This window comes from Bidens hawaiensis, unplaced genomic scaffold, assembly GCF_021521415.1.
Source record: "Bidens hawaiensis isolate Kalapana, Puna unplaced genomic scaffold, B.hawaiensis_p1.1 tig00029009_1, whole genome shotgun sequence".
In the NCBI taxonomy this organism is placed as follows: domain Eukaryota; kingdom Viridiplantae; phylum Streptophyta; class Magnoliopsida; order Asterales; family Asteraceae; genus Bidens; species Bidens hawaiensis.
In genome coordinates this window covers 200,308-222,526 of record NW_027494773.1, presented here as the reverse complement: position 1 = coordinate 222,526, position 22,219 = coordinate 200,308, and the positions used below count along the sequence as shown (strand labels likewise).

Here is a 22,219-nt window from a genome sequence, read left to right as displayed (position 1 = left end):
GTTCGTATACGGTACATTTAAAGTTTTTGATTGGTTTAGTTTGACGACTATGCTTATAAAAACTATATATTTGACACTGGTTTAACTTTGCTACGAATTAGCAAAAGTGATGTGTAGAATTAATTATGAGGACATGGATCGGCTTTCGTACTAGTAAGTTGAGGGTGTATTTGGTATAAAACATGGATCATACATTCATACTCCTGCACGTTGAAAGAAGTCATTAGCCTCACCATGCCATGACTCCAGCGGGAGATCATTGTTTCCCCTTAAGATCAAATTTACCCAAACCGCCAGTTTTAGAACTGGTTCCTCTTAAGATATTACCAAACCGGTTTTAAAACTGACCGGTTTGAGAAAAACCGGTTTATAAACCGGACCGGATCGACGTGACAATGCCGACCTATCTTTCTTCTAAACCTGTTTATAAACCAAACCGATTTGATTCAAACCAGTTTTGTCCATCCGTTGACTAAACAGGTTTTGTACACCTCTACTTTGTACCCGTCAGTCCGTCACAATCGTTTTGTTTATGATATCAGGCCATTCAATACGTGGGCCTAAAGCCCAATAAAGAAAGACCATCATTCGGTCAAACTGTTACTATCTTCAACACAACGCCACGTGTAATGTTTTCATTGGTTAAAACTCTCAACTAGTTAAAACTACTGCACGAGTGTATCTCGCTGTTAAGTCTCAAACTCTCTCTAACCTCTTCACTCTCCAACTCCGGCAACCGTCGGAAAATAACCGTCGCCTTAACTTACTTGTCTATGGAAATCGATCCTCCGTTCAAGGAAAACCTAGCTACGGCTGAGGACTGGCGAAAGGCGTTGCAGAAGGTGGTTCCGGCGGTGGTGGTGCTCCGTACCACCGCCTGCCGTGCGTTTGATACCGAATCCGCCGGTTCAAGTTATGCCACGGGGTTTGTTGTTGATAAGAGACGTGGAATTATATTAACCAATCGTCATGTGGTTAAACCAGGTTATTATTATTATTATTATTATTATTCAGTTTGTGAAAATTAGGGCAAAAGTATTAGATGTACTAGTGGTTAAAGTAATTGATATTGATAATGTTTTAATATTTGTAGAGTGACATTGTAAAAGTTTGATGTGGAAATTGATTATTATTATTATTATTATTAATTTATTTAGTTTGTGAAAATTAGGGCAAAAGTAGTAATATTTGTAGAGAGACACTGTAAAAGTTTGATGTGGCAATTGATTATTATTATTATTATTATTATTCAATATGTGCAATTGTATTAGATGAACTAGTGGTTAAAGCAATTTATTTTATATTAATATTTATAGCATGGCATTGTAGTATAAGTTTGATGTAGAAGCAACATTGTAGAAGTAGAACTTGCTAGGTGCTAGTCGTGCGGTGGGGTAGGGACTAGAGATAAATAGGATTAATCAAGATTAATTGGTTTAATCTAATATATGTTATAATAAAATTTTTAATTTTGACCGATTTTACCAAATAGCGATTAATTGGCGACTAGTCGTCTAGGCGCGATTTTTTACAGCCATGTGTGGAAGTTGATTATTTAAAGATGTAACTATGTGTTGATTGATTATGCATTTGTTTGTAGGTCCTGTAGTGGCGGAAGCTATGTTTGTGAATCGTGAAGAGATTCCGGTCCATCCGATATACAGAGACCCGGTGAGTTGGTTAATGGATCAGTGTTTATTGTTTTTTATGTTTAAAGGTTTTGTTTGGAATTTGTTTTTGTCAAATGTGAGTGCTTGCTAGTGCTACATAGAATTCACATATCTTGTTTCAGTGGTATCTTATGTTAGAATTAATAATATGTATCATGTATTCATGTATCTTGGGTAGTGATCAAATGGTTTGTACTTTCTACTCTACACTTGTTTACAGTATGCTTTTGGTGTGTATAATACTACAATGTGCATAAAGAAAGACTCAAGATGTTTTACATTAGTTATCGTATCAAAGGGAAAGTGATACTGTAGCAGAAGTTGTTCAAAGTGGTGTTTTTAACTATATACGCCCTGCTTGCGGTGCGCGCATATAATGTATATATGTGTGAACCCTCGGGTGGGCAAAAGTAAAATTGCACTAATTTTGACGTTATTTTACTAATCTCGTGAAAATAACGTTAAAAGTGGCGGAAGGTTAATCAGGCATCATGTGGTGGCGTTGATAGCCGAAAGACAAGGGCACATGCACCGATCAGCCGGTGTCCCGATGATTGAGTGCTATGTGCCTTATGTCCAAGGCTTGATGCAAAACTACTATCGAGCCGGGGGTCTCACCGGAAGCAGCCTCTCTATCCCTATGGGATAGAGGTAAGGCTGTCTACATCTTACCCTCCTCAGACCCTACCATAGCATTGCTATTGGTGGGATATACTGAGTACGATGATGATGATGATGATGATGTTGGATAAAGAATACGACAGGTTATCTAGATAGATTTGATCATAAATTTGATTAGGCTATGTCAACTGCCAAATTATACAGATTAGATATTTATTAATTTCAGCTTTGTATGTCAATACATACACCATCGTATGTTATGGTAAAGTGAATTTCCATTTATCAAAGTTCCTTAACAATGAAATCAACATTCACTTCCTTTCAAGTGAATGACCAAATCATTGCATAAATTTCACTATTGACGCCTTTCACGTAATAACGTATTCCATTAATATATGTGTGTGCATGTATCTGCGTATTATGTTCTCATTTCATCAAATACTTGTTACTTGACCTATTCTTAATTACTCAATCGATTGCACACGTCTTGGAACATTAAAGCAACTTACTTTTTACCAATTTGGACAATAAAAACAAATTTGCTTCTTGAACTTCTTTTTCAAATTCTTTGCCTAACTAATGGGTTTAATTATAAAATTAAAGCTATTACCTTTGCCAACTTCATACTTAGTCGGCTAAATGCGTTGTTAACTCAATTTTTCGATTGGAGTTAAGGTCAATATACCAATTCCCATTACATGAACAATTAACATATTCAATGTAGCATATCGACATCTATCAATCTATTAATGATCCTTGGGTTAACATGTTTCCATATTGACAAGTTTCTCATTTCTTCTAACAATTGCTTAAATTTTTCTAAACACTTATAATAATGTTCTTAAGTGTTGCATTGTTGAATTTGTAGGTTCATGATTTTGGATTCTTTCGCTATGATCCTGCTGCAATACAGTTTTTGAGCTATGAGGAGATTCCTCTTGCTCCAGATGCTGCTTGTGTTGGCCTGGAAATTAGAGTTGTTGGTAATGATAGCGGAGAGAAGGTATTCAATATTCTTCATTTACAATTACAATATTATTTACTATTGGAAATTGATAAAAATAAAAATTATGTTTAATATCCTTCATGTACACTGTTGTTTACTTTTGGCCTGAATTTGTAGGTCTCTATTTTGGCTGGCACCCTTGCTCGTTTGGATAGAGATGCCCCACATTATAAAAAGTATATACTTTACCGTATTTTTAGTTTTTTTAATAATTGTTTGTGACTCAAAAATTGTGTTTGTATTGGTTAAGTTATCTATTAAGCTCCCACTGTTGACTGTTGAGGCCTAGATTACATGTAGTGTGATTATGCAACTATCCATTTTTTGTCTTTTATTTTAATGATCGTAACCATTTACCGGTATATTTATGCATCCCATTTGTTTATGGAAACATAGAGTTTTAAGTCTTTTATAACTTTGTAGTGGGAGTATTGAATGAGGTCAAAAAACTTATACCATATCATGTACACTTCAAAAAAAAGCAAGAAATAAAGATTGTAAGTGTCAGGATCAGATCATGCTTGACTAATCAAAGTAATGTTAAGCAATGGAATTAAAGTTAATCAAGCAAAAAAAACTTGTAAGAATAATGATTCTTGCTTATAATTCGTCGTACATCGCTTATAAAATACAATGAAGACTGTTAATATATATACCAAGAACAAGACTTGCCCTAATCTATTCGTTGCACCGATAACAAGATATTGTTAAGATAACAAAAGATTCTATCTTAATTAAAGTATCGCAATATGAGTCGGTTATATTATCTATGTATCCGAATTTCTTTGAAAGGATTCGGTTTACATTCAACTGTATTTGGAAAGAAAACTTTTGCTCGAATATAGATGACAATTTTGCTACTATTAATGAAGTATTAACTTAAGTCTTTTGCATGCTGCAGGGATGGCTACAATGATTTCAATACATTCTACATGCAGGTTTTAGCAACATTGTTTATATTACAAAATTCTTTTTTTCTATTCTTATTTTCCCATTCTATTTCTTCATTACATGATCCATAAAATATTTATTTTCATGTAACATTTTTCAAATCTGATTGTTGCAAGTTGCAACTCAAGTTTCTAGAAACAAAGCTGGTTTTTTGTTTATTTTCATTTCTGTGTATCAAATTGGTTATTGCAACTCAGGTTTATTAAAATGAAGTTAACTTTTTTGTTTTTATATCATATCTATGCTTATAACAGGCGGCTTCGGGCACTAAAGGTGGTTCAAGTGGTTCCCCAGTTATTGATTGGCAAGGACAAGCAGTTGCCTTGAATGCTGGCAGCAAGTCTTCAAGTGCTTCAGCATTTTTCTTACCTTTAGAACGAGTAAATATAATATATATTATTTTATTATTTCATATATTATATTTCAAAGCAGCATGTCAAGTTTTAAAAGAAGTCTTTGTGTGACCTTACAGGTGGTTAGGGCTTTGCATTTTTTGCAAAAGGGAAGAGATTCCTTTCAAGATAAATGGGAGGCTGTTACAATCCTTCGTGGTACACTTCAGGTTTGCGGGTTTTATAATTTTTCTACATGCATTATTTTTAAATAATTTTTTATCTTCAGTTTTTTTGTAACTGTGATCTATTTATGTTAAATGTTGCATAATATGTCTGATATAGACAACATTTCTTCACAAAGGATTTGATGAGACTCGTCGCCTTTGTTTACAAAGTGAAACAGAGCAGGTTTACACATTATTTGTTATTATTAATATTATTATTTTTGTATTTTTATATTTTTAACAAGGTCTTAGTTGAGTTATTGATTTAATCAGTTGGTGCGCCATGCGTCTCCCTTAAGCGAAACTGGAATGCTTGTAGTTGATTCTGTAGTAAGTTTTTTTTACTTATAATAAACAAATTACTAGGTTGTAACACGCATTGATAAGTATGTTTGTAGCTGATGACATTTTATGGTCATTTTGTAGGTGCCAGATGGGCCCGCTCATAAACAGTTAGAGCCAGGTGATGTGCTTGTTCGCATGAACAAAGAGGTGTATAGTCTTTCTGATATAAAACATACTTTAGATGCATTTAACATATTTAAGGTCAAATTTACAATGCGACTTGTTTTTTAGGTAATTACCCAGTTTCTGAAAATGGAGTCTCTACTTGATGACTATGTTGGCCAAAATGTTGAGTTAGAACTCGAAAGAGGTGGCAAACCTTTTACTGTTCAATTGACGGTAAGCTATTTGATTTTTGTGATTCTATGATGATTTTGGTAACCATGAGAACCAGTTGCTAGTAAACTCAAGGGGCCCACCAACCAACGGGACTGGGTGAAAACCAGTGGAAGTTGGATTTGACTTCTGCTAGAGGGATTCAAAACGCTTACATATGCGTCGCCCCTTGAAGGTTTTTTGGATTTCATGTTGATATCGATATCATTATTAGTTTTAGTGGTGTAACAAGCCAAGCTGCTCATGAGCTACTCAAGAATGGCTAGCTAAAAGCTCGAGTCCTGCCGAGCCGAGCTTAAACGGACTTGAGCCTAGAAATAAGCTTCTTTAATCAAGGAACCATAGCTTCACTTATCAAGCTTGAGCTGGCTCTCGAGCCTAAATGAGCCCATATGCATATAATTTTTATTTAGACAGAGTTACAAATTTTGTCCTTTAAATCTATGCGATTTATGGATCAGGTGCTTTAAAAAGTTTATTTGCGGGCGGTGTCCTTTATATAACAAAATACATTCGTTTTTTGTCCTTTACACTAACTGTCATCCAAAAACTCAGTTAAATTCAAACATGCCAAGACTTAACGAGGTTTTTGTTATATTTTATTTAGTTTCTTTTTCTAATAATATATTTAATTTGTTTTTTAATTATAAATACTTAAATAGTATGCGTAAAAAAGACTTAAATACCCTCACATGCCAAGACTTAACGAGGTTTTTGGATGTCAGTTAGTCAAAAGGACGAAAATCAAACAAATATGTCATGTAAAGGACACCGCCTGCAAATAAACTTTTTAAAGGACCTGACCCATAAATTACATATGTTATAAGGACAAAATTTGTAATTCTGTCTTTTATTTATTATTATGTTATATATAGAATTATAGTTATAAATGTATATTAAAATAATTATAAAAGAATATTAATAAAACAGTAAACGAGCCGAGCTCAAGCTTGAAAAACTTATCACAAGAAGCTCAAATTTTAGAAACAAAGCTCTAAAGAAGCTGAGCTCAAGCTTGAAAAAATACTCACGAGCTAAGCTTGAGATTTAGAAATAGATCTTGAAACAAGCCGAGCTCTAGCTCGGCCCGGCTCGTGTAAACGTCCCTAATTATTTTCAAACCCGTATGCTTTTATCAGGTTCAGGACTTACACTCAATAACTCCAAACCACTTCTTGGAAGTCAGTGGTGCTGTGATACACCCTCTTTCCTATCAACAGGTTATTGTCTGATTATCTTTAAATTTTTTTTATCATTGTATTGTTTTTCCAAGAATGTCATTTTCCATCTTTTATAGACCCTTTAATCCGGTTTTGTTTTAAAACAGGCGAGGAATTTCCGCTTCCAATGTGGTCTTGTTTATGTCGCCGAACCCGGGTATATGTTTTATAGAGCTGGAGTTCCAAAGCATGCAATTATAAAGAAGTTTGCAGGTGAAGAGATTTCACACCTTGAAGACTTCATCAGGGTTCTATCTACACTTTCTAGAGGATCTAGGGTTCCGTTGGAATATATAAGCTACACTGATCGTCATAGGAGGAAGGTAATATTATCTATGCAGTATTATATTTTATCATCATTATATGTTATATGTGTTATAGACTTATAGGGGTGTGCATGAAAACGAAAAAACTGATCTGTAACCGGAAACATTGACCTCAAACTGACAGTTATCAAACTTTTGGTTCGGTTTTGTGTGTAATTAAAACCAAAAAAACCAAATCGAACCGAATTTGTGAATTTTTGCTTTTTATTATGAGTTTTAAGTAATTCTTAAGAACCTAACTAGTGTCACTCAAATAATATAGCCCAAATGTATAATAATCAATTAATTATTATTTAACAAAGATTTAGGCCAAATCATTGGCCAATGCTTTTCTTCGGCCCAAAGAATTTCAGCCCAAGTGCTAAAACCAAAAAAATCGAAACCGAATTGTCAGTTTGGTTTCTGTTTGCATGTAGTTTAAGCCGAACCTAATCGAACCAAATTTATAGATTTTCTTTTTTAGTTTTGAATTTTTAGTAATTTGAAAGAATTTAATAAACAGTGTTATTTTAGCCCAAATGTATTGTAATCATATACAGTAATTATTAGTTAACAAAACAATTTAGGCCCAAATGGTAAAACCGTAAAATCCGAACCCAAATTAAAAATCGAAACCGAATGGTTTTTTAAAACTAAAAAACCGAATTTTATGTTTTTGGTTCGGTTTGAGTCCATACACACCCTAATTATAAATATGTGACGGATTTGTATCTTGTGGCTTTTATTTATCTGCAGTCTGTTCTAGTTACTATGGACCGACACGAATGGTATGCTGCCCCCGAGATTTACACGCGTGATGACAATTCTGGTCTCTGGATAAGAAAACCCGCTCTGCCAGTTGTTAGTAAACAATTGGTTAACGGTGTTATAAATATGGAAACAAGTACGGAAGCTGAACCACACGATCAAGATGAATCCGAGTGTGGAACAAAAAAACAGAAAGTAAGTGAAGATGCAGTTTTGTGGGACCCACACGGGTCGGTCGCTGAGCATGAAATAGAGCCGACACTTGTCATGTTTGAGGTTTTCGTACCATCATCATGTATGCTTGATGGGGTCCACTCACAGCATTTTTTTGGAACTGGGGTGATCATACATCATTCTGAAAACATGGGGTTGGTTGCGATTGATAAGAACACTGTTGCCATATCAGCATCGGATATTTTGCTTTCGTTTGCTGCGTATCCGGTTGAAATTCCTGGCGAGGTTGACTTTGACTTCATTTGGTCTTGTTCAAGCCTAATTTAGTTAACCTTAGTTGACTCGTGTCCTGATTTTTAGGTCGTATTTCTTCATCCGGTTCACAACTATGCGCTTGTTGCATATGACCCGTCTGCACTCGGGTCCGCAGGGGCTTCTGCAGTGCGCGCTGCTCAGCTTCTTCCCGGTAGGTTATTATGAATGTTTATTATTTTTATTTTTATTATTTTTCTTATTTGTTTTGTGATTGTGAGATTCTGTTAGTGGAAAACTCACGGGACCCACCAATATCCTGCTAACCAATGGGATCATTTAATGTCAGAACCTGCATTAAGACGTGGTGAATCTGTTTATTTAGTGGGGTTAAGTAGGAGTTTACAAGCAACATCTAGAAAATCGGTGGTTACGAACCCGTTCGCTGCTTTAAATATTAGCTCGGCTGATTCCCCACGGTACAGAGCGACCAATATGGAAGTAATTGAGCTAGATACCGGTACATGCTTTAAAATATATGCACTTTATTTATTTTAATATATTTTAAACACGTAAGTATTATGACTTTGTTTGTGCAGATTTTGGGAGCAATTTTTCAGGGGTGTTAGCTGATGAGCAAGGAAGGGTTAAAGCTTTATGGGGAAGCTTTTCAACTCAGGTATGTAGTCTACAGGTGTTCGGTCGAGTTGACGGGATGACTAAAGGTCTGGTTTGAAACGCTTACTACAGTTTCGGAAATGACACACTAAACCGGCCGGGGTTGAGTGGTTCGGCTGAACTATAGTTCGGTTGGCTGTTAAAACTGATTTTATATTTTCTTTGAAATCATTAATTTGTATTAATGTTTTTAAACGATAAAGATTGTTCGTAACTATAATATATATACGTAATTACATATTCGAGTGAAAAGAATATATATAAATATTAATATTTAAACGTTTCCAAGTTTCAAACCGTAGGGAACTGTGAACCAAAGGTTTGAGGTAATCTCAAACTAACCGATTACTTAAAATAAAAATTCATATATTGGTTCGGTACGCTTTTTCGGTGTTTATTACATGCAAAACTGAAACTGAGCTGAAAGTTCGGTTTTTACAAAAACATAAAACCAAATTGTCTGTTTTTGTTTGGGTTTGGTTAAATCAGTTCGTTTTTCTCTGTTTTATGCACACCCCTACTTTTTCATTCATAAGAACCGAACTGATAATACTCCTTATATGCAGCTGAAATATTCGGGTAGCTCATCTGAAGATCATCAGTTTGTTAGGGGCATCCCAATATACACAATAACCCAAATACTCGAAAAGATAATATCTGGTGCAAAAGGTCAACCTCTTTTAATAAACGGCATTAAAAGACCAATGCCTCTAGTTAGGATATTGGAAGTTGAACTATATCCCACTTTACTTTCAAAGGCCAGAAGTTTTGGACTCAGTGACCACGGGATCCAAGTTCTGGTCAAACAAGACCCGATCAGACGCCAAGTGTTACGGGTCAAAGGTTGTTTAGCCCGGTCAAAGGCTGAAAACCTGTTAACACAAGGTGATATGGTGTTGGCTATTAATAAAAAGCCGGTTACATGTTTTCGTGATGTTGAAGACGCGTGTCGAGACTTGGATGCGTGTGATGACGTCGAAGGGAAGCTTGAGTTGACAGTGTTTCGCCAGGTTGGCAAACATGCGATGTGGTTGTTTGACTTGTGTGTTTAAGAGATGTTGACTTATGGTTGTTTGTTTTGCGGTTTTTCAGGGGGTTGAGATTGATGTTATTGTGGGGACTGATGTGAGAGACGGAAATGGGACGACACGGGTTATTAATTGGTGTGGGTGTTTTTTGCAGGATCCGCACCCTGCCGTGCGGGCTCTTGGGTTTTTGCCTGATGAAGGTCATGGTGTTTATGTGACTCGGTATGCATCTGTTTGTTTTCTTGTACATGTGGCAGTTTTGACTACGGGTGGTAATCATGTCGGGTTGGTGGGTTGAATTATTGAACCCGAACACAACCATATATTTTTTAATGTTAAGTCATTTATAAAATGAATTATTTATTAATTCATTTAATAAACGGCTATATATTATATATATATTAAATAGAAGATTTTGTCCTCACACGTCTACTATTCAATATTTTAATATTTTATTAATAATTATAAATATTAAATCACTAATCAAAATTTCATAAATATAAATAATGGTTTTTATTTTCTTTAAATTTTTTTTCAACTAACTAAAATATTTAAGAAACTATATTTTTAAACACAAAACTTTGGCAAGTGTTGGCTTTACATGTTTTACTAGCGGGTTAAACGATTTTCTTATTTTATATAGTTTGTCTTTACAATTACCGAAACTTTTTTCATAATTTAAAATATCCATCGTCGCACGGTTTCATATCCGCGTTTCAATGTTTGATACCTCGCATTTAAAATATTTTTATTGGCTTTCTTATTTTACAAGTCTATTTGGGTAATATTTACAGGTGGTCTCATGGGAGTCCGGTGCATAGATACGGTTTATACGCTCTCCAATGGATTGTAGAAGTTAACGGGAAACCAACTCCCGATTTGGACGCCTTTGTTAATGTAACAAAGGTAAAGCGCATTATTCTCAGTACACCCAAATGTTTTCATCTAAAATAAGTAGTTGATTCACATTTCATTGTGACACAGGAAATAGAAAACGGGGAATTCGTTCGTTTAAAAACCGTGTACCTCAATGGGAAGCCACGCGTGTTAACATTGAAACAAGACTTGCATTACTGGCCTACCTGGGAACTGAGGTTTGATCCCGACACCGCAATGTGGCAGCAGAAAACGATTAAATCGTTGTGAGTTGGAGAGAGGGTACACGTACAGAACTGATTTAAGATTATTTTGTATTAGATTTTGAGCTGATATAAGTTCTGCAATAACTAATTTGTGTTCCTGAAGTTTGGACTGAATTATTTATTTACAATGGATGTCATATCGTGGGCGGCCCCTTACGATGGATGTCATATCATGGAAGGGCATGAGCGGCTCAATTATTTTGAGGGCCTGAAGCTTATTAAAAATTTGGAGTCGTCAAAATTTCATCATTACAACTCATGTTAATCTAGAAACGGGATTGGCAATTAATCAAGTAGTTACGATATCTAAAATTTGTTAAGATATTATATAAATTTTCTGTAATGACAAGTAATTATGATAGTTATTCGTCTAAAATTTGTTCGACTAAATCAAATTGTGTTAATTTATTTGAACTTAGTTTAACAAAAGAAACCCACAATTTTAAGACATTTTAGTTGTGTTATATTAGTTTAGAACCAATATTGAGCCGAGTTCTCACGGGAAGCAATTTTTCTATTCTTACGGGGTAGAGGTAACTTTGTCTAAGTCTTACCCTTTTAAACCCTAGCCTTGTTATTGGTGAGATTTATCGAGTACGATAATATTAGTTTAATATTTTCATAATTATGTGGAAGAAAAATGAACGTGAGATTTAAATGGCAGGATTTGGAAACCAGACCTCGGATATAGAAACAGAACGTCCAACCCGTTCAACAAGATTTGATTATAGTTTCATTATGAAATAAATGTGTATATATTACATATCTATACTATATATAATGAGGCAAACATGGGCATTTGATTATAGTTTCATTATGAAATAAATGTGTATATATTACATATCTATACTATATAATGAGGCAAACATGGGCAAATTAAGATGTTTAATTTTAAGTAAATTACAATAATTAGTACATATGTTACCTGTTGAAAAGGGCAATATTGTCTTTTGAATGATATTATTACTTATTTTTTAATTCATTAAAGATACTTACAATCCCCCCCCCCCTTAACTTTAATCACTTTTTTGTAAATTTAAACGGTACTTACAATTGTGAACCTTAATCTTTTACCTATATACTCTTTTTATTTTCACTTTTAACCCAACTTTCCCCACGAAATTTGAAAGACCATAACTTTTTTATACGTTAATATTTTTTATAAAGCATTGCACCATAAAAACGAACATTTTATTATCTTTAATTTAAGTATCATATTGCTATAGTTTTTCAATTAAAAAAATATCATTTTATGTATGAGTGTTTGCGGTTTGCTTCTGACGGTTTTTAAATTAAACCGTGAGCCAAAACGTTAGTGGCGTCTTTTGTCATCGAAAACCGAAACCACCCCGTTGAAAAATGAAATCGGTTGGCCAAAGGTTAAAGAAAAAAATCAATCGTGAAATCAAACCAATGACCAGTTTGAAATGTTTCACGGTTCAAACTTAACAACGAACACACATAAACTTGTAATGTGATTACCAAAGCCGTGTTTCCCGCAGCATCGTGCGGGCACCCGTTTAGTAAATAAATAAATATAAATTAAGGCATACAAAATTTGAGGGTCCGAAGCTCAAACATATTTTATAACACTTACGGGCCCGGCCTTGCGTTACAGTTGGTATAAACCTGTAAAACTATATTGGCTATATGTTTAGATATTGCAGCATCCACCATGATTCAACATCTCATGCTTCACCTCCGCAGGACTGTGACAATCTTTGTCTGGATATCGGAAAATCTGATGTTCATTTCTGCATACAAAATTTGGATGTTAGTTGAAACAGATTTGATCTGAAACCCGATCAAACTAGAAACTGGGTTCATGTGAATCTGAATCGATTAGATGATACCAACTCATTGAGTTGCAAAATCTGCGTTTTGGGTTTTGAGCGTGGTAGAAAGTAACCTTTTTTCTAAACGAGATGCGGTTTTTGGATTGATGAAAAACATTTATGAAACATGATAATTTTTTTGTGATTTTTTGTTTCACAATAATGCAACAATATTTATACTTGAGTGATTTTGTAGTTAAAGAAAGTTTTGAGCGACTTTAGTAGAACAATAAAAAAATCAAATATTAACATGTTAGAAACCGTTCATATATATTGTTGAATTACAAAATCAAATAGATGATAAAAAACTATCAACTTCGAGCCTCTACAACTAAGACTTAAAAAGTCAAAACTAGGGCTGTAAACAAACAAAACCGAACAGAACGAAGCCTTGTTCATGTTCGTTCATTCAACATTTAACTTGTTCACGAACAGTTCATGAACACTAACCAAACAGAAAATCTTGTTCGTGTTCGTTTTTTAAGGAATTGAACTTGTACACGAACGCAAAGAACTTGTACTATTTAAGGAAAAAAACAACATTCTTAATCCAAAACATTAGACATAATCATCTTAATTTAATATAAAGTTAAGCGCTTGAGATCATAATAATCATAAACACAATTAGGGATGAGCAGATTTGGTGCTGGTACCGATTCATTGAACGGTTCACGAACTGTCCGTTGAACGTTCGATTTGTTTACAGCCCTAGTCAAAACCAAGTATTGTAGCTAATAACATTGTTTACTTGAAATATAATACATATAAAATTCAACAATATTATTAAACAAGTACCTGAATTCATGTATCCAAAAGCTGCACCACTTCATCATCAATCTTAATATAAGCAATATGAGCAATGTTTAACCAATCCACACCAACCTCTTTCTCGCAACTCACCTTCACCAACTCACAATCCTCAATAACCAAAGACTTCAACCCTTCAAGACCTTTTAACGCGTCCGGTAACCACCTTAGATTCGGACAACCCCGGATACACAACTCCTCCAAAACCGTCAAATTACTAATCATATCATCCGGAAGACACTTCATATCTTTAAAACCCGTAATCTCCAAAACACTAATACTCGTAAGCTTCCTCATTGATCTAAAAACCTTCTCGTTACCGCCTACAACACTTAACGACTTCAGCTTCGGAAAATACGGCAGTTTAATCAAATTCGGGCAGTCGTTAATTACCACCTTCTCCAAACACGGAAATACGTCTTCGTCTATATGTTTAAGACCGTCCATTCGTTTAAGTTCAAGAGCCTTAAGCAACGGTAGCTTACCGACCGAATGTAAATTCTCACATTTTTTGCAATTTTCAAACGTTATGGTAACGAGATTAATTAAATTCGCAAACCATTTCGGGAAACGCGACCCTTGATAATCGGTTATCGTTAGCGTTTTTAAGTTCGCGTGAGGTTGAAGCGCCTCTAAAACCTCTGCCGAGTCGGTATCCGGTAACTCGTCTTTGTTGTTATTGTTACTGTTACAGCCAAATGATAGATTTAAACAGTTTATATTCGGTTTCATATTTAAATTAGCGCCTTCGGCTTGAGACGATTTCGTTACGTTTTTAAGTCCTTTTATGCTAAACTCGCCTCCTAAAAGATTTAACTCTTGAAGCTCGCTTAACCCGACCCCCTGCCCCGGGCCCACGAGAAACGTGCTGAGTCTGCGTAGGTGGCGTAACTGTCCCATGCCAGGTGGCATACGATCAAGAGAACAACACCCGTGTATATTCAAATGTCGAAGATTTCTCATGTACCGAATACCCTCGGGTAACTCACAAAGATTCTCACAAAACGAGAGTTTTAACGTTTGTAGATTCTGGAGTTGAACGATGGAGTTAGGTAACGCAGCTATTTTCGACCGTGAGACGTTAAGATACCGAAGAAACTTTAAGTTTCCAACCGATTCTGGTAAATCGGTTATCATATCGGAACTCGATCCTAAATGTAACACTCTAAGATACCTTTGTTCGAATATATGATCCGGTGTCGCGACTCCCGAAAACCCTCCGAAAGTTATTAACGAACGTAACGACTTCGCTTTCGACATAACCTTGTTCGAGAAATATAATATGTCGTTAGACGATAAATGAAGAACCTCTTCCGGGAATTTGAGAATCTCACCTGACATTATACTCGAACATTCGTATTTCATAACCGACTGCGCGAGCGCGTGCATTTCATCGTGCATTTTACACGTGGTCAACCCGTTAAACACGCATTCTTTAACGTCTTGCAAAAACGACCTCCAAACCAAAGAATTAAAAACCTCTTCACCTAAATCGTACAGGTCAGCATCGCCTCGTGACGGGACGAAACCGTAAGCCGCCCAAAGCTCTATCAACAACTGCTTATCCATTTCGTGGCCTTTCGGGAATATCGAACATAAAGCGAAACATTGTCGGATATGTGCAGGCAAGTTATCGTAACTTAACTTTAAAGACGGTAAGATTTGACTTCCTTCATTAGTCAACTCCCAAACTTCACTTTCGAGAACCGATGACCACTCGCTTACGCAACTTTTATGACACATTAAGCTCCCTATCACCTTCACCGATAAAGGCAAACCGTCACATTTCTTCACGATTTCCTTCCCTATCGTCTCAAACTCTACACTACCCCCCTCCTTTCCTACATCAAATGCATAACGATCGAATAACACACACGAATCATGCTCCGACAACCTACTCAACGAATGCACATATTCATGACGTGTAGCAATAACATCAGCGACCTCCACACTTCGAGTCGTGACAATAACGACACCGCCTCTCTCACACTTCAACCCTTTCATGAATCCGCTCCATTCACCCGTACTTTCATCGTCAACGCCATCCAAAACCAAAAGAAACCTCCTTCTTTCTAACTTCTCTCGTACCAATTCTCGTAACCGTTCGACTTCTGCGTGCTCGAAACTCTCGTCGCCGTCAATCGAGTTTAAAATGTCCCGAAGCAGACTCGCTATGCTAAAACGACTCAACACGTGTAACCAAATCTTCAACTCGAACACCTTATCTACTCTCGAATCCTTGTAAATCGATTCACATAGTGTCGTTTTACCTAATCCGCCAACACCGTATATAACATACACATTCACTAATTCATGTGGACTACAAATCTGTTCAATTATCAAATCCTTCTCATAATCTCTTCCTACAATATTCGAACAGGTTAACGACCTAACTGTTCGAGGTTCGATTTCGTTAACGGCTTCGTGATCACTAACGCTGCGTTCTTCTAATTCGAAATGAATCCTCTCGGAAGCAATGGCATCTAACAATTCCTTAATTTGTTTAACTTTGCGAACCATGCGCACACGAAACTGAAGCGGATTACTAGCGGCGAAGAACGTACTTACATTGTTTTTGATGCCGCGTTCGACGTGAAGGCGTCGGAGTAACGCTTCTGTCGAGACTTCTTCGAGAACGTTCTCGACTTCGAACGATGCAGCTCGAAGCTTCCTCAGCCAGTCCTGCAACTAGGGGTGTTTAGAAAAACCAAAATTCGAACGGAAACTAAAACCGAAATAAACGGATCCGAATTCTTGTTTATATATGTTTAATTCGAGGTAGGGTATGCACGAAACCCAAAAAACTGACTTGAAATAGAGAAAACCAAACCAAATTAGAAACCGATGGTTCAGTTTTGATTTTTATAAAAACTGAAATATCGGTTTTGGTTCGGTTCTGTGTTTTGTGAAAAAACCGACGGTTCGGTTTTGATTTTTATAAAAGTTGTAATATTGGTTTGATTTGGTTCTGTGTTTTGTTGAATTACTTTTTCGTTGAATTGTTTATGTTATAAAAACTCATATATTTGTTTTATTTTCAACGTTAATCGGTTATGTTTTGTCGATTTAAATGAGATTAAATCATTTTAAATTTATCTTTTATTATCTCTTAATATTCTTATTATTCAATGATTCTATGTCAAAATCAAGGGCGGATCCAGTGTTGGGCTAGGGGGGGGGGGGAGGCACCCACCCAAATTGCTTAATTGTCTAACCACATCATAAATTAAAATTTTGGAATCTGCAAGTTATACGGGAGTGAGAGATGAACGGGTTTTCACATCTGATCAGGTATATGTCGTTCAGATTTTTTTTTTTTTTTTTGTGATTTTGGCTTCTTGCTTTTATTTTGAAATACGAGATACGCTCATCAATTGTTTACATTTTTTTATTTTGATTTATGTTGGTTAATGATTTCGTTTTGACTGTTTACGTGTTTCTTGAAATTCAAAAGGCATGGGATTTTTGTTGTCATTTGAGGGACGATGGTTCGGGTTCTAGGTTTCTAAAAATTTTAGCTAATTTAGAGTATAATATGACTACTATAATAATTATACCGAAATATGAATTTATTCAGAGTATCATTTTTAATGATTAATAATTCTACACTATTTAAATGATGAAATAAAAGCACTTGCATGTGTTATGAATGAGGCTACAATTGACTGTTTTCAAAAGATAAAATTACATAAAGTTCAAAAGATGAAATTTGTTGCTTAAATTTCTATACATGGTCTACTTAATGTAACTTTTTACCCACCCATTTTGGTTTGACCCGACCCGACCCGACCTATTTTAGTTTGACCAGACCCATTCTAGGCTAATCTTTTTTTGGCACCCACCAGCTAAAATTTCTGGATTTACCATTGGTTAAAATGTACAATATAATTATTAATTAATTATTAGTATTGAAAATAATTAGCCCAAATTCTAAAATATCATGGTTCAAATTTCTGTTGCCCGAAAACTACTAGCCCGATTAGCAAAACGAAAAAACCGAATCCAAAACCAAAAACACAAAACCGAAACATTGGTTTTCAGTTGGGTTTTAGCCCAAAAACCACATCCGATATTTCCGAGGTTTGGTTTTGTTTGTTTGAGACTATTGTTTGAAGTGTGGGGTTTTGTATGTTTATTGTGAATATAAGTTAAGCTAGTAAATAAAATAATGTTATGAAGAGGCAGTGGTACCTGTAAGGCAGTGTTGTTGCGTTGTTTGACTTCGGCGTCCGCGAGAACGGACTGGATCTGAGAGAAGATGGTGCGGAGTGAACGGAGGTCTGACTTGAGGCCCCACAGGACAGCGAAGTCTTGTCCGGCTAATGAAGTGGATCGTTCCATTACCAGGTTTATTACCGAAGACACGATTGGATCTCCCATGGTTGTTTACAAGTTTGTTGACTTTCAGTGGATGGAACATGGAAAGAAACAAGGTGTTATGTTAATCTGAGGTACAGCTAGCAATTGAGTTATTATTGTGTGTTTAGGAAGTGGAAACTGGTTACCGGTTCACCCGGTTTGCCAGATGGACTGACGGTAGCCCCTTTTTGTTTTTGCCTCATTTCTCTTAATAGAGGAAAACGTTTGATTCGGTCAGACGTATTCAGACGTGGGGCTGTTTGTTTTTTTCCTGGCATTAAGAGGTTCAGCGTCTTAATAGCATCTGAACCAGTAAGAGCTTTTAGTGGGTCTGAAAACCTCTTAACCCAAAAAAAACATACGTTTGTCTCCGGCCTCCATTAACTTCTAACCCGGAGACTAGGCTCCATCTCCGACGACTAGAGGTTCGTCTCTAGCCTCCACCTCTTAATGATTCAAATTTCAAACATTTGAACCACCTCTTAACATTCAGATGTAGTATTCAGATTCAAACTTAAATCTCTAAAAAAAAAACAAACGGGGCCTTAGTAATACAATTATTTAAGTTATTATTATAATATAATCTTTTTAAAAGGTTTGCGGTCCTTGATTTGCTTTCAAGCTTGTTTAAAAAACGATGTCGTTTTCTAAAGGAGTTGAGCTGAGCTGTTGAGACGACTTCTCTTTTGACTTGTTTAAGTTGACCAAATTTTTAATGCTGACAATACGATTTATGAAAACAAACTCATAATATGTTGACAATATTATTAATTTAAATAAACCCGATACGACGTACTAGCCGCGAGCTAGCTTGAGATTGAAAAATTCATTTTTCTTATGTAAACGAGTTCAACCAAGACGACTTGACTTTTGAGTGAGTTTAGGTTGAAACGACTTAATTACCATATATATAAATACAAGTTATTAGAAAATACAACAACAACAATAATAATAATAATAATAATAATATATTTAGCATGTCTTAAGCTTTAAAGTCTAAACATTCAACTTCTACGATTGTACCAAGGGACATCCCCAAGTCCTATATAATTTTCCACAACTTTTATAAAAGATAAATCAACTAAATCGTTTTTTTTACCGTTTTATTGTCGAATAAATTGGTCTTAATCATTCCTTCACAAATTTTTTTCATTAAACACACTAGTTTTCGGTATCATGAAATCATGAATTATACAAAGTTATTTATGATCAATCATTTTTTTTTTTGTAAATTTTTATAGATTTATGAATAGTTAATTTAGAATTTATGTGAGTTTACTTATTATAATAATAATAATAATAATAATAACAATAATAAAGAGATCAAATACGTCCCAAAACAACCCTCCATCTAGAGATGGCCAAAAAAACCGGTTGGGGAACCGGTTTACCGGTTTAAACCGGAAACCGGTTTTTACGAAAACCGGTTTTTTAAAAACCGGTTTGACCGGTTTAGAAACCGCCGGTTCGTCTTTCAGTTACAGGTTCTAGATCCAAAACCGGTTAACGAACCGGTTAATGGAAAAACCGGTTTTTTTTATTAACCGGTTATGGAAAAACCGGTTAACCGGTTTATAAAAAAACCGGTTAACCGGTTTATAAAAAAACCGGTTTATAACGGCTATATGCCCGTTTTTTTTTGTTTTTGGACCTTTTTTTTTTTTTTTTACCATTTTACCCCCACAAACATCTATATATAGTTTAGGTTGGGTATTGGTTAGATCACACTCGATTATACAACTCCAAACGCTCTAAACGTTTATTTCATACGCGATTATTTTGTTATCTCACGCTCAATTATACCACATTACCACTCCATACGCTCTTATTTCGTAGTCGTTTATTTCATACTCGAGTATACCACTCTTATTTCGTAGTCAATTATCATGGCCTCCCAAAGTGCTGCTTCATCCGTCAACATGGGTGCCTTGAACACGGGAGAAACGGTCGTTCGGGTCATCCCCACGAAACGAAACCATGATGTTTGGCAACATTTCGACCTATGCGAAATGTCTAACGGTAGCCAAAAAGCTCGATGCAAACATTGTTTGAAGTTTTATGGCAAAGATGCAAACTCCACTTTAAAAGCGCATGTACAAAGGCCCTTTTGCAAGGCCTTGAAGGACGAATCGGGAAGTAGTTCGCAGCCGGAGATGACGAATCAAGGAGCGGTGTTTACGTACGACGTTGAAGCGGTACGTCAACAGTTTTCAAACTTTGTGATTCAACAAACATTTCCTTTCAACCACTTCGACAACCCTCAATTCACGGAGATGATGCAAAACTATGTTCAACCACGCTACCAACACGTAAGTCGTTCGACCCTTAGAAGAGATTGTCTTAAAGCATGGAAAAACGCTAAATCCGAACTAATTTCATACTTTTCAAACTTACAAACTGGTGTAAACTTAACAACGGATGTGTGGTCGGTACCTCATGGTTCGCCCGACTCATACATTTGTGTGACGGCTCATTGGGTTGACCCCGAGTCGTGGCAAATGATGAAACGAACCGTTGCGTTTCAATTGTTTGATTACCCGCACACGGGTAGAAATATTTTTCAAATATTGGATAAAGTCATTCGACAATACAAGATTGAACATAAAATCTTTTCAATTTCGTTTGATAACGCGTCCAACAATACGGCCGCGGTTGGCCATTTAAAATTAAAGTATAAACCTATTTGTGATAGAGCGTTTTTTCATAGCCGATGCATTGCACATATTATCAACTTGGCCGTGCAAGATGGGTTAAACGTGATCGAAACGCAAAGAAACAATTTTAAAAGAATGTTACGAGATGTTTTTAGCAACAATAAAACATTTTCAAGATACAAAAAATTTTGTGTAGAAGCTAATTGTCAATGGTTGGGGCCAAATTGGGATTGTCCAACAAGATGGAACTCGACTTGTAATATGTTTGAGAAAGCCATCCAACAAAAAGAATCATTAATTGCGTTTCATCAAATTTTGTCAAGTAGGGGTAAATGTGCACCGTACGATCATAGAAACTGGTTATTGATTGAGATCGTTACGGAGGTCCTTCAAATTTTTAAATCTTGCACAACTAGTTTATCCGGGGTTTACTATCCAACAAGCCCCATTGCTTTACCAAAAATTGCTGTCATGTGCACAAAGTTGAGTGAACTTCATTGTAGGGGTGCACCTTATTTTGATATGGGTGTAAAAATGAAAGAAAAATTTAGAAAATATTTTCAAGAACTACCCGCTGTTTTGACATGTGCTGCTGCGTTAAACCCTTGCATCAATGTTGGTGGTGTTGAAGCTTTAATAGAAAAAATTTGTGATGAGCTAGGGTTAAACGACGATCAAAACCCCTATTATAGCCAAACTTTAAAGAATGCTTTCAACACCACCTTGTCAAACATGTATGATGTCTACCTTACAAAATACGGGTCGTCTTCCCAAATTCATGACTCGTTAAGAGCTGTTGCCCAATCCCAATCCCAAACCGACCTTGAAATGGGGATGTACTACATGATTTGGGAAGACGCCGGTAAACGTCAAAAGGTAAACACCCCAAGCAGTGAACTTGGAAGGTATGGTGGTACCAACTTTGTGAAACACATGACTCCGGATGAATTTAGAAGTCTTGATTTGCTGGCTTGGTGGAGAGGTAAGGAGGATGAGTTTCCGATCCTCGCCGCCATGGCCAAAGATTTACTAACGGTCCAAGCTTCCACGGTAGCTTCGGAGTCTGTTTTTTCTGTTTCTAGCAGGGTTATATCGATTAGGAGGACTCGACTCACTGCACCAGCTATAGAGATGTCGATTTGCTACAAGGATTACTTGGACTCTTTAGATAGGGCACAACATCAACGCTCACTCGAGGGGGAAATGGAGTATGAAGCGGGCTTGTATGAAGACGAGGTCAATGAAGGACACACTCAACCAATGACCGATGAAGAAGCCGCGTACGACGATTACCTAAGAAATAGCTCGGGATCGGGTAGCGAAGAAAATTAGTTAAAGAAACAGCAAACATGGAGGCAGATCATGAGTAAGAAACAGCAAGTTGTTCATGTAATCGTGTCTAAGCATTCTTTTTCCTAATATGTGCTCTTATTTACTTGTTGATTTGGATTTTTCTAATTTAGTTAAAGAAACAGCAAACATGGAGGCAAATCATGAACAAACTGCGAT

General features: G+C 36.0%; 2 protein-coding genes across 3 annotated transcripts; one reads left to right on the top strand and one right to left on the bottom strand.

The window, feature by feature from the left end:
• Positions 1-728: 728 nt before the first annotated feature.
• On the top strand, positions 729-11,175 carry LOC143578063 (protease Do-like 7). Of its 2 annotated transcripts, none has more exons than XM_077061734.1 (21): positions 729-984; positions 1,601-1,671; positions 3,205-3,294; positions 3,415-3,473; positions 4,199-4,235; positions 4,503-4,628; positions 4,721-4,810; positions 4,926-4,991; positions 5,081-5,137; positions 5,234-5,299; positions 5,384-5,491; positions 6,628-6,708; positions 6,816-7,031; positions 7,770-8,240; positions 8,316-8,421; positions 8,557-8,727; positions 8,807-8,886; positions 9,452-9,895; positions 9,978-10,135; positions 10,708-10,819; positions 10,898-11,175. In XM_077061734.1, exons 1-21 carry the CDS (start codon positions 774-776, stop codon positions 11,057-11,059), a joined length of 2,982 nt encoding a protein of 993 aa, XP_076917849.1. In that variant the 5' UTR covers positions 729-773; the 3' UTR covers positions 11,060-11,175. The 2 variants fall into 2 exon arrangements, with proteins under 2 accessions (XP_076917849.1, XP_076917848.1); XM_077061733.1 differs by having other exon boundaries at positions 3,160-3,294.
• Positions 11,176-12,617: 1,442 nt separating this feature from the next.
• LOC143578062 (disease resistance protein RGA2-like) lies at positions 12,618-18,139 on the bottom strand. The gene is made up of 3 exons (XM_077061732.1): positions 17,889-18,139; positions 13,686-16,379; positions 12,618-12,809 (listed from the first exon to the last, which is right to left on the bottom strand). The coding sequence occupies exons 1-2, from the start codon at positions 18,075-18,077 to the stop codon at positions 13,692-13,694; spliced, it is 2,877 nt and encodes a 958-aa protein (XP_076917847.1). The 5' UTR covers positions 18,078-18,139; the 3' UTR covers positions 12,618-12,809; positions 13,686-13,691.
• Between the last annotated feature and the right edge of the window lie 4,080 nt (positions 18,140-22,219).

What these genes read in the sequence shown, in the direction of transcription:
- LOC143578062 (XM_077061732.1), bottom strand. Translation starts at nt 18,077, where the DNA reads ATGGGAGATCCAATCGTGTCTTCGGTAATAAACCTGGTAATGGAACGA. An exon ending in GCAACAACACTGCCTTACAG is followed by an intron (nt 16,380 to 17,888) that starts GTACCACTGCCT and finishes CCCTAGTTGCAG; the next exon opens with GACTGGCTGAGGAAGCTTCG.
- LOC143578063 (XM_077061733.1), top strand. Translation starts at nt 774, where the DNA reads ATGGAAATCGATCCTCCGTTCAAGGAAAACCTAGCTACGGCTGAGGAC. An exon ending in CGGTTGAAATTCCTGGCGAG is followed by an intron (nt 8,241 to 8,315) that starts GTTGACTTTGAC and finishes CCTGATTTTTAG; the next exon opens with GTCGTATTTCTTCATCCGGT. An exon ending in AGTAATTGAGCTAGATACCG is followed by an intron (nt 8,728 to 8,806) that starts GTACATGCTTTA and finishes TTGTTTGTGCAG; the next exon opens with ATTTTGGGAGCAATTTTTCA.